At 38.5% G+C, this 15083-nt stretch overlaps 1 protein-coding gene across 3 annotated transcripts in view; it reads left to right on the plus strand.

Annotated features, from left to right (window-relative positions):
* The window catches only part of Ckap5 (cytoskeleton associated protein 5), a 106847-nt gene that overhangs the window by 58918 nt on the left and 32846 nt on the right, over positions 1–15083 (plus strand). For all 3 annotated transcript variants that reach the window (XM_051144112.1, XM_051144114.1, XM_051144113.1), the window contains exons 16-23: positions 2422–2514; positions 8202–8387; positions 8972–9066; positions 11494–11551; positions 11639–11764; positions 12704–12843; positions 13371–13545; positions 14612–14725. In XM_051144112.1, coding sequence (XP_051000069.1) covers positions 2422–2514; positions 8202–8387; positions 8972–9066; positions 11494–11551; positions 11639–11764; positions 12704–12843; positions 13371–13545; positions 14612–14725 — 987 coding nt within the window. The remainder of the gene's footprint in view (positions 1–2421; positions 2515–8201; positions 8388–8971; positions 9067–11493; positions 11552–11638; positions 11765–12703; positions 12844–13370; positions 13546–14611; positions 14726–15083) is intronic.

The raw sequence follows: 15083 nt of genomic DNA on the forward strand, positions 1-15083 counted from the left end.
TTATTAATGGAAAACACATTATATATTGATATGAGAAACTGTCCAAGCTTTTGAAATTGTATTAGCCAGGGTTCTTCAGAGGAACAGAAATGATAGACACAGGGAATTTATTGACTTAGTTTACCAGTGTGGTCCAGGTAGTTCAACAACGGAAAGTCCAAGAATTTAGTAGTTAGTTGTTCAGTTCACGAAGCTGGATCTTCAATATATGCTAGAATCCCAAAGAAGTAGGCTCTATTGCAAGTGAAGGGATGAACTTGGCAATAAGAGTGAGGGAAAGCAGGCCAAGAACAAAAGCTTCTTTCTTCTATGTCTTCCATATAGACAGTCAGCAGATGTGGCTTACATTGACGGTGGATCGTCCCACCTCAAAAGATGTGGATTAAAGGAGATCCTCCTGCTTCAAATGATTTAATTAAGAAAAGCCCCTTATACTACTTAGTGAGATCCTGTCTCAAAAAAAACTATCCCTCTCCCCCAAAAATTTTAAGCCAGATACAGCCTTTTGTTTTGGAGTTGTTTATTATTGGTGTTGGATTTTTGTTTTGCTTTGTTTTTTGAGACAGGGTTTTTCTGTGTAGGATTGGCTGTCCTGGACTCACTTTGTAGACCAGGCTGGCCTGGAACTCTGCAAGATCTACCTCCCTCGGTCTCCCTAGTGCTATGATTAACAGTGTGCAACACCAATTCTTGCACTGCTGTCGGAGGTCGGGAGCGGAGATGGAACTTGAGTCCAGCCTGGTCTACATTGTATGTTCAAGGACAACCAGGGGCATGTAGAGAAACTCTATATCCCCCCCCAAAAAAAAGGAAGAAGAAGAAAGTGAAATTTCAGCATTCAGGGAGGCAGAGGCAGGCCAGTCTGTTCCAGGACAGCCAAGACTATACAGAGAAACCCTGTCTCAAATAAACTGAAAAAGAAAAAAAGAAAGAAAAGAGAAAAGACATCTTCACAGATGTACATGGTCAATTGGGTTTTAGTTAATTCCAGATGTTGGCAGTAAAGAAAAGCCATCGCAGGAATAATGCATTATAGCTCATTTTAGCATATACTGTGATTATGATTCTATGAGAGAGATGCAGAAAAGGAGATGTGAAATTTGAGACAGCAACCTTTTAGCCCTTCAGCTTCCACTCCTGTAGCTCTTCGACTCCTGTAGAACTTCCAAACCTGAATTCGTGCATCCTTGAATATTAATATTAGATGTCTGTCTTACTCTACCATTTTTATAAAAATGCTATTTTTATAAAAATCAAATAAGACAAAGTATGAATAAGGAGTTTTTAACACATTTTTATTGAAAAATAAAACAATTCATATTATATCTCATTTTCTATCCCATCCCATGCATCCTCCCATTCCTCCCTTCCTCCTTCCCACTTTCACCCCAGTCCCCCTTCCCTATGACTGTGACTGAGGGGGACCTCCTCCCCCTGAATATGGTGCTAGGGTATCAAGTCTCTTCTTGGTAGTCCGCTATCCTTCCTCCAAGTGCCATTGGGCCTCCCCATCAAGGGGACATGGCCAAATATGGGGCACCAGAGATCGTGCGAACGTCAGTCCCCAGTCTCCACTTAACTGTGTTCTGTCCTTTGGCTATATCTGGGTAGGGGTTTGATGATGACTGCACGTTTTGTCCTTGGTTGGTGCCTTCGATCAATCAGAACCCCTGGGCTCAGATCCACCCATCATAATGTTCCTCTTGTAGGTTTCTAGGACCCTCTGGATCCACCTACTTCCCTATCCCCTGTATTTTTCTCACCTAGAGTCTCAATAGGATGTCCTCACTTCTATCCCACTTTCCTGGTAGGTGAAGACTTTCATGGGACCTGCCCCTTGGGCTAGTGTCCAGATATAAGTGAGTATATACCATTTGAGTCTCTCTGCTTCTGGGTTAGCTCACTCATTATGATCATTTCTAGTTCAATCCATTTGTCCACAAATTTTGGAAATTCCTTGTTTTTAATAGCTGAGTAGTATTCCATAGTATAAATGTACCACAGTTTCTTTATCCATTCTTGTACTGAGGGACACTTAGGCTGTTTCCATGTTCTGGCTATTATGAATAAAGCTGCTATGAACATGGTTGAGCAAATTTTCTTGTTATATGCTGGAGCATCTTCTGGGTATATTCCAAGGAGTGGGATAGCTGGGTCTTGAGGAAGTCCTTGAATAAGGAGTTAATAGCACACACTGGGCAAATGGGAAAAAGTTGTGAACTCATAAAAGGTGAATTAAAAAAAAAATTAATGGTAATATAGTAGCCATATTCCAAGTGCTCGACTTAAGAACTGAATCACAATGGAGGCTAAGCTCTTGCTGTAACCTTCCCAGCTCTAGTTCCCTTCCATCTTGAAAAATAACTACAGACTTTACCTTAGGATCTACCCTTTAACTTTCTTGTCTTATTTTATTTATAGGCTGTTGAACTAATGGAGCGAACCGAAATGCCATGCCAGGCATTAGTGAGGATGCTAGCCAAAAAGCCTGGATGGAAAGAAACTAATTTTCAGGTATTTTTAAGTTGTAAATATAATGTTTTTTATTTAAATAATTTTTATGATAGCAATCTGTGAGGCAACATACATAATTAGAAGTTTAATACTATTATTACTCTAAAAAATAAGTGTAGAGAGATGCTTAGAAAAATGAAATAGGGCTGGAGAGATGGATCAGAGGTTAAGAGCACTGTTGTTCTTCCAAAGGTCCTGAGTTCAGTTCCCAGCAACCACATGGTGCCTCAAAACCATCTATAACGAGATCGAGTGTCCTCTTCTGGCATGCAGGCAGAATATTGTATAAATAATAAATCTTTAAAAAAAAAAAAAAAAAAAAAAGGAAAATAATACAAGCTAGGCATTGTGGTGCACCCCTTAATCCTAGCACTTGGAGGTAGAGGCTGGCGGATCTCTGTGAGTTGAAGCCTGATCTACATAGTGAGTTCCAGGACAGTCAGAGATACATAGTGATAACCTGTCTTTTAAAAAAAAAAAAAAAGAAAGAAAGAAAAAGGAAAATGATACAGGGACTAGTGCTATGGTTCAGTGGGTAAAAGAACTTGTGTTGCAAGCCTGAATTTGGTTCTTGGAACCTACAATAGAAAAAGAGAACTGATTTTCAAAAGTTTGTCTTCCAAGCTCCACACATGCACTATGACATGCATACACCTGCACTTACATATATCATACATAAACAGCAATAATAATAAAAGTTTTAAGTTATGCAGAATTTATCACTCGGTGTACATAAAATAAACCTTGTGCTAAATCATCTTAGAATGTATTTGTTTTATTTTTGGCAAATGTTCTGTTTTTGCTACTCTACTCCCTCCTTTCTTTCTATATCCCATAGTTCCCTCCCTTTCTTTTATCACCTTAGTAAAGCTGTACAGAAGCTGAATATTCTGAAAGATTTTGGTGCTTCATTCCTCAGCTCCTACTACTTTTGTTGCCTATCACTTTTAAAACATCTTTTCATACAGCCTCTTGATAGGTAAAAGAACACCCGATTTTAACCATTATTCTTCGATGTTAGATCCATAGCAACGAATTTTTACCTATTGTGCGCATGTGTGTACATTCATGTATGTTCACATACATATGGAGGTTAGAGCCCAATCTTAGGTGTCATTTCTTAGGAGCTACACTTCGTTTTTTAAGATCGAGTCTTACCTTGAGACCTAGGGCTCACTGCATAGGCTAGGCTATCTAGCCAGCAAACCCCAGCCATCCCATGCCTTTGCCTCCCCATTACTGACATCATAAGCATTCACTACTATGGCTATTTACCCGGATACTAGGAATTGAACTCAGGTTCTTATCTTGTGAGTTAGCACTTTACCACTAAGACATTTCTCCAACCCCTATTTATTTTTTGAGATAGGCTCTTATTCTGTGACTCAGGCTGGCTTTGAAAATAACAACTTGAGACTATAAAATTCAGTTTTAAATTAAACAATTACTATAGTTCTACAATACTAGATTTTTAGAGCAGTACTTTGCAACCTCTGGGTCAAGACCCCTTTGCAGGAGTAAAAATGATCCTTTCACAGGGTTACACATAAGATATCCTGCATATCAGACATTTACATTAGGATTCATAACAGTAGCAAAATTACAGTTATGAAGTAGCAACAAAATAATGTTATGGTTGGGGATCACCACAATGTGAAGAACTGTATTAAGGATCATAGCATTAGGAAAGTTGAAACCACTGATTTATAGTGTTTCATCATTCTGAAGAGAATTCTATTCTTTTTTTTTTTTTTTTTCTTTTTTTAATATTTTATGTCTACGTGTGCTTTATCTGCATGTACACCTGCGTGCAAGAAGAGAACATCAGATCCCAGTGTAGATGATGGTTGTGAGCCACCATGTGGTTGCTGGGAATTAAACTCTGGAATAGCAGGCAGTGCTTTTAACCGCTGAGCCATCTCTCCAGCCGAGAATTTATTCTTTAAGCACTCTCAATCCAGTTCAATTCTCTGTTGTATATTATTATATTTTCTGTCTCCATGGAGTCATCTCTTCTGGGTACTTCATATCAGTGGAATTATTCCTTTTGTGTTGAATTTAACTTTATATGAGTTTTTGAGGTTCACCTATGCATATTATTGCTATATAACATTTTATTGTATAAGTAAACTATATTTTATTTTCCTGCTCATTAGTAGACATTTAGGTTATTTGAACTTTGGTGAGTGTGGCTGTTGTGAACATTCATGTACAAATATTTATGTCTACATCCTTCCCTTCAAGACAAGGTTTCTCTTTGTGGCCTAAAACTCACTCTGTAGACCAAGCTGGCCTCAGACTCAAAGATCTGCCTGCCTCTGACTCCCAAGTGCTAGGATTAAAGACATGAGCCACCACTGCCTAGCTGTCAATACAATTTCTCCTTATTTATTTATTTATTTATTTATTTATTTATTTGCTTTACATCCTGATTGTAGCCTCCTGTCCTCCCAGTCTTCTCCTCCCACACACACACATACACCTCTCCCCATTGGGGCACCTCAGAGAAGGTGAAAGTCTCCCATGGGTACCAGCCTGCCCTGGCACATTAAGTCAGTGCAGGACTAGGTGCATCCTCTCCTACTGAGACCAGACAAAGCAGCCCAGTTAGGGGAACTGGATCCAAAAGGAGGCATCAGAGTCAGAGAGTGCCTCGCTCCAGTTGTTGGGGGATCCACATGAATATCCCTAGCTGCAACATAAGTGCAAGGGGCCTAGGACCAGTCCATATGCATGCTCTTCAGTTGGTAGCTCAGTCTCTGTGAGATAGGGTTTCTCTGTAGCCCTGGCTGTCTGGAAACATATTCTGTAGACCAGGCTGGCCTCAAACTCAGAGATCCTCCTGCCTCTGCCTCCCAAGTGCTGGGATTAAAGGTATGCACCACCACACCTAGCCTAGTCCTTGGACATCTTGTAGGCAGGACAAATTTTTGTGGATGGGTTGGTATCCTTATCCCTTAATCAGAAGGGAAAATAAAATAGGCATTGGAGATGGTTAGAGGGAGGGAACTGGGTAGGAGAGGGGATGGGAAGGAGAAGAGGCATGGGGATTAGGATTATGGAGATGAGGGTGAGAGATGAGGGACATTTCTGAGACTTGCCAGAGACCTGGATTAGGGGAGGCTTTAGGAAGTGTATGGGGTCACTGTAGCACTCATAGCAGAGGGGAATATGGAGCCTGTAACCAGGCATGACTTCAGTGGAAGAATAAGGATACCAACACCTTTTTTATTTTTTATTTTAATTATTATTATTATTATTATTATTATTATTTTTTTTTTTTTTTTTTTTTTTTGGTTTTTTTTTGGTTTTTTTTGAGACAAGAGTTTCTCTGCATATCCCTGGCTGTCTTGGACTTGCCTTGTAGACCAGGCTAGCCTCAAACTCACATCAATCTGCCTGCCTCTGCCTGTGTGCTGGGATTATAAGCTTGCGCCTCCCAGCCTGGCTCCAACACATATTTTTAAATTTGGTTGATATGTGCATAGCAATAAATTAGCTGGGGTTATAAAATACTTTTCTGTTTAACTTTTTGGGAATTCACAAGCTGTTTCCGAAGTGACTATAACACTTTATATTTACAATATATAGTAATTCCAATTTCTCTATATCCTTTCCAATATTTAAATTTTTTGTTTTGGCTCAATGGGGGCTTTCTTTTGTTCATTTTTAAAAAATATTTCTTTATTATATATACAATGTTCTGCCTGCATGTACACCTGCAGGCCAGAAGAGGGCGTCAGATCATATTACAGATGGTTATGAGCCACCATGTGGTTGCTGGGATTTGAACTTAAGACCTCTGGAAGAGCAGACAGTGCTCTTAACCTCTGAGCCATCTCTCTAGCCCCTCCTTTGTTCATTTCTTGTTTGTTTTTTAAAGGATGAATCTCCTGTGTCCCAGGCTGACATCATACTTGGAATGTGCTCAAGGATGTCCTCTCTACCTCTCAAGGGCTGGAATTATAGGCAGTAAATCACCACACTCAGTTCTTTACATGCTTAGAAAGCCCATGGCTTTTATACATGCTAACCAAGCACTCTATCAACTGAGCTCCATCCTTAGCCCCTTGCCAATAATTGTTTCGTTTTCTTATTGTAATTATCCCAAGGAGTATGAAGGATAGTTTTATTGTCATTTTTATTTCCAGCCTGTAAAAGCATCTGTTCAGTTAACTTAGTGGTCAGCTAAGACTACACAGATTTCCTTAAATGCCTATAACGTGTGTGTGTGTGTCTGTGTCTGTGTCTGTGTGTGTCTGTGTCTGTGACTGTGTGTGTGTTTTGGTTTTGTTGTTTTTGTTTTTTGAGACAGGGTTTCTCTGTGTAGCTCTGGTTGTCCTGGAACTCCCTTTATAGAACAGGCTGGTCTTGAACTCACAGAGATCCTCCTGCCTCTGCCTCCTGAGTGCTGGAATTAAAGGCATGCACTACCAGCCTAGCATTTAGTTAGGTTTTTAAAGTTCCAGAGTACTAGCTATTGTGGTTTATACTTGTAGGTCTTAATACTCAAGAAGCTGAGACAGGAAGATTACCATGTGCCTTAGTTAGAGTTGTATTTCTGTGAGAAGACACCATGACCAAAGCAATTCTTAAAAAGGAAAACATTTGCTTGGGGCTGGCTTATAGTTTGAGTGGTTTAGTTACTGTCATCATGGTAGGAAGCGTTATGGCATACAGGCAGACATGGTGCTGGAAGAGAGTTCTGCATTATGACCGGCAGGCTGCAGAAGTAGACTGTGTGCCATACTAGGCATAGCTTGAGCATATGTGACCTCAACTCCCACCTCCACAGTGACACACTCCTCCAACAAGGCCATACCTCCTAATAGTGCCACCGCCTATGGCCAAGCATTCAAAAACATGAGTCTATGGAGGTCATACCATGAACTCTAGAGGTCAGACAGATTTATAGGATGAGATTTTGTCTTAAAATATTAATTATCCTTGCAGATTCTTTTTTACTTAAGTCTGTAGATGTTGTAGGCTTTATGTAGGCAGCTGTAATATAATAGTAATGCTGACCTTTGCAGTCAGTATGCTCTAATTGTATGTATTAAGGATTATGTGAATGGAGATCAATGCCAAAAAATCATAAACATGAAAACATAAAAATCAGAGCCAGGCATGGTAGCACACACCTATAATCCCAGCACTTGGGAGGCAAAGGCAGGTGAATCTCTATGTGTTCAAAGCCAGCCTGGTCTACAATGCAAACTAAGGCTATGCAGATAAACCCTGTCTCTAAAAACAAACAAAGAAAAACAAAATACCATAAAAATCAAAGTTTTGCATGCAAACTTGATGGCTCAGCAGGTAAAGATACTTATGACCAAGTCTGACATCTGTTAAGTTTGTTCTTTGGAACTACATGGTAGGAAAGAGCTAGCTCCCTCACATTATCATCTGACCTCCACACTCGCCCTGTTTTATGAGTGCCCACATATATACAAAATGAAAAATGTTTTAAAATTTTTTAGCTTATACATTTTCTTATTTTGAAACATTTAGTGGCATGTATTCATTGTCAGTTAACTATTTTAATAGCTAAAAGGATAACAATTATTTTAGTTGTTTAAATTTTTTATTTTCATCTGGTTATCCTTACAGATATTATCTCTTCAGGTTCTGTGTAAGTAACTGTCATTGGCTCCTCATATAATGTTTTGCTATTTATCCTTGCTCAGGTAATGCAGATGAAGCTTCACATAGTTGCTTTGATTGCCCAGAAGGGAAATTTTTCTAAAACTTCTGCCCAGATTGTATTGGATGGCCTTGTAGACAAGATCGGAGATGTGAAATGTGGAAACAATGCAAAAGAAGCTATGACAGCAATAGCTGAAGCATGTATGTTGCCGTGGACAGCCGAACAGGTTCGTTCCACAGAACTCTCTTTTTCTATGTTGTCCCAGTTTTCCCCCAAATTTTAACTTAAGCCTACCAATTACAGTTAATTCTTGTGTAAAGTTTTTTATGCTGTGGAGTTTTTTTTGTGTTGTCTTTGAGACAGGTCTCATTGACACTGGCTGGCCTGCAATTTAATATAGAAGATGACGTTAATTTTCTCTTCAGACACTGTAATTTGGCCAGGCATGGTAGGGCACACCTTTAATTTTAGCACTCGGGAGGCAGAGGCAGGCAGATTTCTGTGAGTTCGAGGCCAGTCTGGTCTACAAAGAGATCAGGACATCCAGGGCTCTGTGTAACACCATGTCTTGGGGGCAGGGGGGAGGGAAGACAGTGAAATTCAAAATGATCAGTAAATAAGAAATTTCAAGCTATCACTTCAGTTTTGTTTTGTTTTGTTTTAGGGTAAATTAAATCTTTTGTTCATAGATTCTTATACTTAACACCTTTAAAATTATTTTTAATACATGTATGCCTTAAAGTTATAATTTATTCCTATAAGAAATAGGGAAAAAATGGAGATCTGGTGCTACATTTTCTGTTGTTTCAGGTGATGTCCATGGCCTTCTCCCAAAAGAATCCCAAGAATCAGTCAGAAACTCTAAATTGGCTATCAAATGCAATAAAAGAATTTGGTTTTTCTGGGTAAGTCATTAAAAACAAAAAAAACCAACCCTGGAATATAATGACATATTTTGCCAACTCTCTAGTGTTTCTTTTCACTGTCTCTGCTTGCTTCTGAAGAGCTGGGCTTGGGTTGTCTAACTAACGTAAAAGAAAAATATTTCTTCTGCAAGGTCTATATTGACTTGTATTCTGCCTTTTTATATCCAGCAAAAGAAGGGTTGGTTGTTGTTGTTTATACACACGAACATTTAAAAATTATTTAACGTCAGCACCCACGGCTATCTCTCCATTTACCCGAACATCCCAATATACACATGCATACACACTCAATTAGTGTGGTATGTGTGTCAGTCTGTCTGTCTTGTGAGTGGTTTGTGTGACATTTGCCTATACCTACTATGCCATTTTGCTGTCCCCTGTCCCCTCTCCCCTCCCTCCTATTTTTCTAGAAGTTCTAAGTATTGCACGAAGCGTTTGTATGTGCTAGGCCAGTGCTCTATCACAGAGGCGTATGTCCAGCCCCCTCAAAGACAGGGCTCTAAGTTATTTTTTTTCTCAATTGTTTATTTTTTCCTCGATTGTTAATAGCTTTCTCAAAGAAAAGCTAATTTTATAAGCGAGTCCACAACAGCCAAGGCTACACAGAGAAACCATATCTTGGAAAAAAGAAAAGGAAAACACTTTGTTTATTGGATAACTGTTATCAAGTACCATTTCGTAATATTTTAGAGGTGGGATACTCTAGAAAAGTGCCATGGCTTAAATTCAGGCATTCTGGTTTTAATATAACTACCACTTACTAGCTTACAAAGCTCTGTGATAAGGGCCAGGGATAGTGACAGGCATCTTTAATTTCAGCAACACAAGAAACAAAAGCAGAGGCAGGCTGGTCACTGAGTTCAAGCCAACCAGAGCTATATAGCGAGACCTTATCTCAAAAGTAAATAAAAGTAGTGACTAGTATGCTTTCAGAGTATAGCTAAAATGAAAGTAATAGGAAATAAGAATGGAGAAGGAATGAGAGCAAGTCATCTAAGGCTTCAACATTTTGAATAAATTGGGAAAACATAGAAGCTGAAAGGTAGTCTTGTGGTAGAACACTTAACTAGTATGTCTGAGGTTCTGAGTTCATTCTGCAAAAATTTGGACGTAGAAGCCTTTGGCACAGCAGTAAGATCAAAAGGCAGATAGTAAAACAAAGAACAATATGTTATTCAAATAATGCTGTCCGGAAGTAGCTGTTCACAAGCTGGGCAGCGGTAGCACACACCTTTAATTCCAGCACTCAGGAGTCAGGGGCAGGTGATCTCTGAGTTCTAGGAAAGCCTGGTCTACTACAAATCAAGTACAGGACCGTGAAAGATACACAAAGGAACCCTGTTTTGAAAAAAACAAACAAACAAAAAATAAATAAATAGTTATCTGTGCAAAAATTATAGATGTGAAAGTGCTATACTTAGCATATACTTAGTAAGGATGGCCTGAAGAACTGGGAGAATAAATGTGGATCTAAAATGAATTACAGAATACTGGAAGGCACAAGTTTGGGAGTTGGTGTGTATGTAGTATGTCTCCTAGACACAGAAATAGAATTGTGACGAAGGCAGATTTGTACATGGTGCCAGTATGAGATACATTAGCAGGAGAAAACCTGGTAGCCTTCAGACCGACATAAAGGTAAGGAAAAACTCAGCAAAGCTGTCCTCTGGCCTAGAGAGACAACTTAGCAGCTAAAGAACACTCAATGTTTTTCCAGAGGACTTCAGTTGAATTTAGTTCTTAGCACCCATATTGGATGGCTTTCTGTAACTCTAGTTCTAGGGGATATGACAAAGTTATCATCTGACCTCTACAAATGGCCTTGTCACCAACACATGCACATACACTAATAATAAATTTTTAAAATATTGTTTGTCTGTTGAGACAAGGTTTCTCTGTGTAGCCTTGGCTGTCCTGGACTCACTCTATAGACCAGGCTGCCCTAGAGTTCAGAGTTCTGCCTGCCCCTGCCTCCCAGAGTGCTGCCATTATAGGCATGCACTCTGTGCCCCACTTAAAGTTTTAAGGGTGGATTTTGGAGTCTTAATTAAGCATACTAGGATTAATAGTGTACAGATAGTATCTAAAGCTCACTTTAAATTTACTTGAGCCCTCTCCAATGAGAGTCAATCCTGAAGCCTGATTTTATTTTATTTATTTTTTTGTTTGTTTTTTCTTCTGGGACAGAATTTCTCTGTGTAGCCTTGGCTGTCTTTGACTCACTTTGTAGACCAGGCTGGCTTCAAACTCACGTCGATCCACCTGCCTCTGCCTCCTGAGTGCTGGGATTACAGGTGTGCACCACCACAACCAGTTTTAAGCCTAACTTTTATAAGCTCTTGAAAGTTTTGAAGATTTCATTTGTTATCAAAGAATTCAAATGCTTAGTTTTGTGTTGTTTTCAAGGTTGAATGTCAAAGCTTTCATTAGCAATGTGAAGACTGCTCTTGCTGCAACAAATCCAGTGAGTACACTCTAGTAAACATGGGAGCATTTTGCCACTTTTGTGCTTTGCTTTAGTTTGGAAAGTTCTTACTGTTTTCTCTGGCAGGCTGTGAGGACTTCTGCCATCACCCTGCTTGGTGGGATGTATCTATATGTTGGTCCTTCTTTGAGAATGTTCTTTGAAGATGAGAAGCCTGCTCTCCTATCTCAAATAGATGCAGAATTTGAAAAGGTAAAAGGTTCTAAAATTTAATCCCAGCACTCAGGAGGCAGAGGCAGGGGGATCGCTGTGAGTTCAAGGCCAGCCTGGTCTACAAAGCGACTCCAGGACAGCCAAGGCTACACAGAGAAACCCTGTCTCGAAAAAACAGAACAAAACAAAAATGTAAAAAAAAAATAGGGCAGTCCTAGTTGGTCTGGAAATTACTATATAGAATAGGGCAGGCCTCAAATTTGCAGTACCTCTTTGAATGCTAGGATTAGAGGCATATACTATCATACTTGACTGAAATGTAACTTTACTGTTTTATTATTATCATCATCATCATTATTATTATTATTATTAAAAATAAAACAAGGGCTGGAGAGATGGCACAGTGGTTAAGAGCACTGTCTGCTCTTCCAGAGGTCCTGAGTTCAACTCCGAGCAACCACATGGTGGTTTACAACCATTAATACTAGATTCTGATGCAGGTGTGCATGCAGGTGTATATGCAGATAGAGCACTCATCTGCATAAAATAAATAAATAAATAAATAAATATTTAATAAATAAATAAAAGTAAGAGATGTAGGTCTTCTTGAATAGCTTTCTGACTGAACATGCTAAGAGTTCACAGCTTACTTTTTTTGTCTTGGAGATGTAAGTAAAAAGATAACAGTGATTGAGAAGTCAAGTTGTAGTTTTCCATAAAAATAACCTGCCATTTTATCTCAAAATTAGAATCTAGCTAATGACTAAAGTACGTATTACAATATTGTATAAATATTCTGTGAGTTAGAAATAAAGTTCAATGGTTGGACAATTGGTAGAATACATAAGGTCATGGGTTCTATCCCCACCATACCCACAACAAGTGTTAGGGAAGATTGAGAACACTTTACATTGGCACCTTCTCTAGTCTGTTTGCTGTCATTCCTTAAGTTCATTAGTTTCATTCATGAATACGTAGATGCAGGGACAAAGCCCACCCGCTCCCACCAGAGGAGTTTCTAAACACAGCACAAGTGGTACGGATGAAGGAGAAGATGGAGATGAGCCAGATGATGGGGGCAATGATGTTGTTGACCTTTTGCCAAGGATTGAAATCAGGTAGGTTTTACCCTAGGAAATTGTTTATTTTATCCTTTATAATGTTTGAGTGTGCCAATTGTGGTAGTGTATGCCTTTAATCCCAGCACTTGGGAGGCAGAGGCAGGTGGATCTCTTGTGAGGCTAGCCTGGTCTACAGAGTAAGTTCGAGGACAGCCAGAGCTATTACACAGAGAAACCTTGTCTCGAAAACCTAAAATAAATAAATAATGTTTGTGTTTGGCTGTTTGTTTCTTGTTTGTTTGTTGAGACAGGCTGCCTCTGGCTCCCCGAGTGCTGATATTGAAGTCATATGCTATCATGCCCCATATCTGTTTGGTTTTTGTCTTTGATACAGGATTTCACTATTAACGTAGGCTGGCCTCGAAGCCACTATCCTTCTGCTTCAGCTTCCCGGTTGCCAAGGTTATTGTGCATAGTATATCCAGATCATTATACTTAAAATCTTAACCTTTTTTTAAAAAGGGGATTTTGGTGACATTATCTTCTAGGAATATAGAATTAAAATTATGCCTTCTGTTTTTCAGTGACAAAATTACTTCAGAGTTGGTGTCTAAGATTGGTGACAAGAATTGGAAGATCAGGAAAGAAGGCCTAGATGAAGTGGCAGGTATTATCAATGAAGCAAAATTTATCCAACCAAATATAGGTGAACTTCCAACTGCCTTGAAGGGTCGACTCAATGATTCAAATAAAATCTTGGTACGTGGACCATATGCCTTTCTTCCCTTCCCTTGCTACTATATAGAGGGTTCATTTTCACTAGCAAAAATGAGTGATCATGTTATTTGCTTTGACAACAAAAAGATTCCCTATTTCTTAAATGTGTCTCAAGATACACAGATTTAGTAAATAAATTCTCTTAAATATTAGAATTTATTTTTCATAGGAGACTAATACTATCTTTGTGCAGAACTATATTAATTTTAACATGTGTAAATATGCCTAATTTCAATTTTGCTTTATATTTTAAGCTAGAGATCCACTATGTAGTCCAGGCAGACCTTGGACTCATTATTCAAACTACACTCAAACTTCAAGCAATTCTTCTGTGTCGCCCTCCCCAGTGCTGGGGTTCTAGGCATGCATCACCATATCTGTTCAATTCTTAATTTAAAAAAAAAAAAAAAAACAAGTTTATTTATTTGTGTGTATTTAAGAGGAAGAGGGTGCACATAGAGGTCAGGGGACAGCTTGTAGGTGTCAGTTCTCCTTCTCTCATACCAAGGTTCAAGGATTGAACTCAGATTATCAATCTTGATGGCAGTCCCCTTCACCCACCATGCCATCTTGCTGGCCCTAATTTCTACATTTAAATTTTTATTTTTATGTCAATATCTTTTAAACTATAGAATAAAATTCTAGTACTAAAATCTTTGGTTTTTTTTTTTTTTTTTTTTTCCATGCATAGTAGAGATTCCCTTTAGTCACAGTACTCAGGAGACAGAGGCAGAGGCAGGTGGATCTCTGTGAGTTCCAGGCCATCCTGACCAGTCAGGGTTACATAGTAGAACCCTATCTAAAAAGAAAAGAAGAATTTTATTTATATGTATATGTGTGTTTTGTGTGTGAGTATGTGCACACAAGTGCAGTGCTTAATGAGAGGCTAATAATTATTCATAGCCCAATTAGACCTGTGTTAAAATACTGTAATACTTCTGTCTTTTAAGTAATCTAGAAATTTCTTACATTAACCAAATAATAGCAATTGTAAACCTTTGAGCAAGTTTGATTACAGTTTGAACCTATGTTGAATCTTTTTACTCAGGTGCAACAAACACTGAATATCCTTCAACAACTGGCAGTGGCCATGGGTCCAAACATCAAGCAACATGTGAAGAACTTAGGCATCCCTATTATTAATGTTCTTGGAGATAGTAAGGTAAGTCTCTTTCCAGAATAGTTCCATTCTATAATAAGCCAGCCACATTCTTGGGTTACAGATAATTCTATGTAGATATATGTAATTGCTTAAAAAAATTTTAAGGATGATAATATTAGAAGAAAAATAGCTAACATGCTTACTGTCCAAGTAGATATATCATCATTTAGGTTTGTGATCTTTAAAATAGTTATGTACTTCAGGTTTAGAATCTTTATGAACTTTCTTTCTAATAGAATTAGAATACATTTTAATAATTGAGATATTTTATTAATAATTTAAAACAAACATTTTAAAATTAAGATATATTTTAATGTGCCTATTTCATATAGTATACATTCAATAAATGATTGGTTTT

The sequence above is a fragment of the Acomys russatus genome, chromosome 4, assembly GCF_903995435.1.
Source record: "Acomys russatus chromosome 4, mAcoRus1.1, whole genome shotgun sequence".
In the NCBI taxonomy this organism is placed as follows: domain Eukaryota; kingdom Metazoa; phylum Chordata; class Mammalia; order Rodentia; family Muridae; genus Acomys; species Acomys russatus.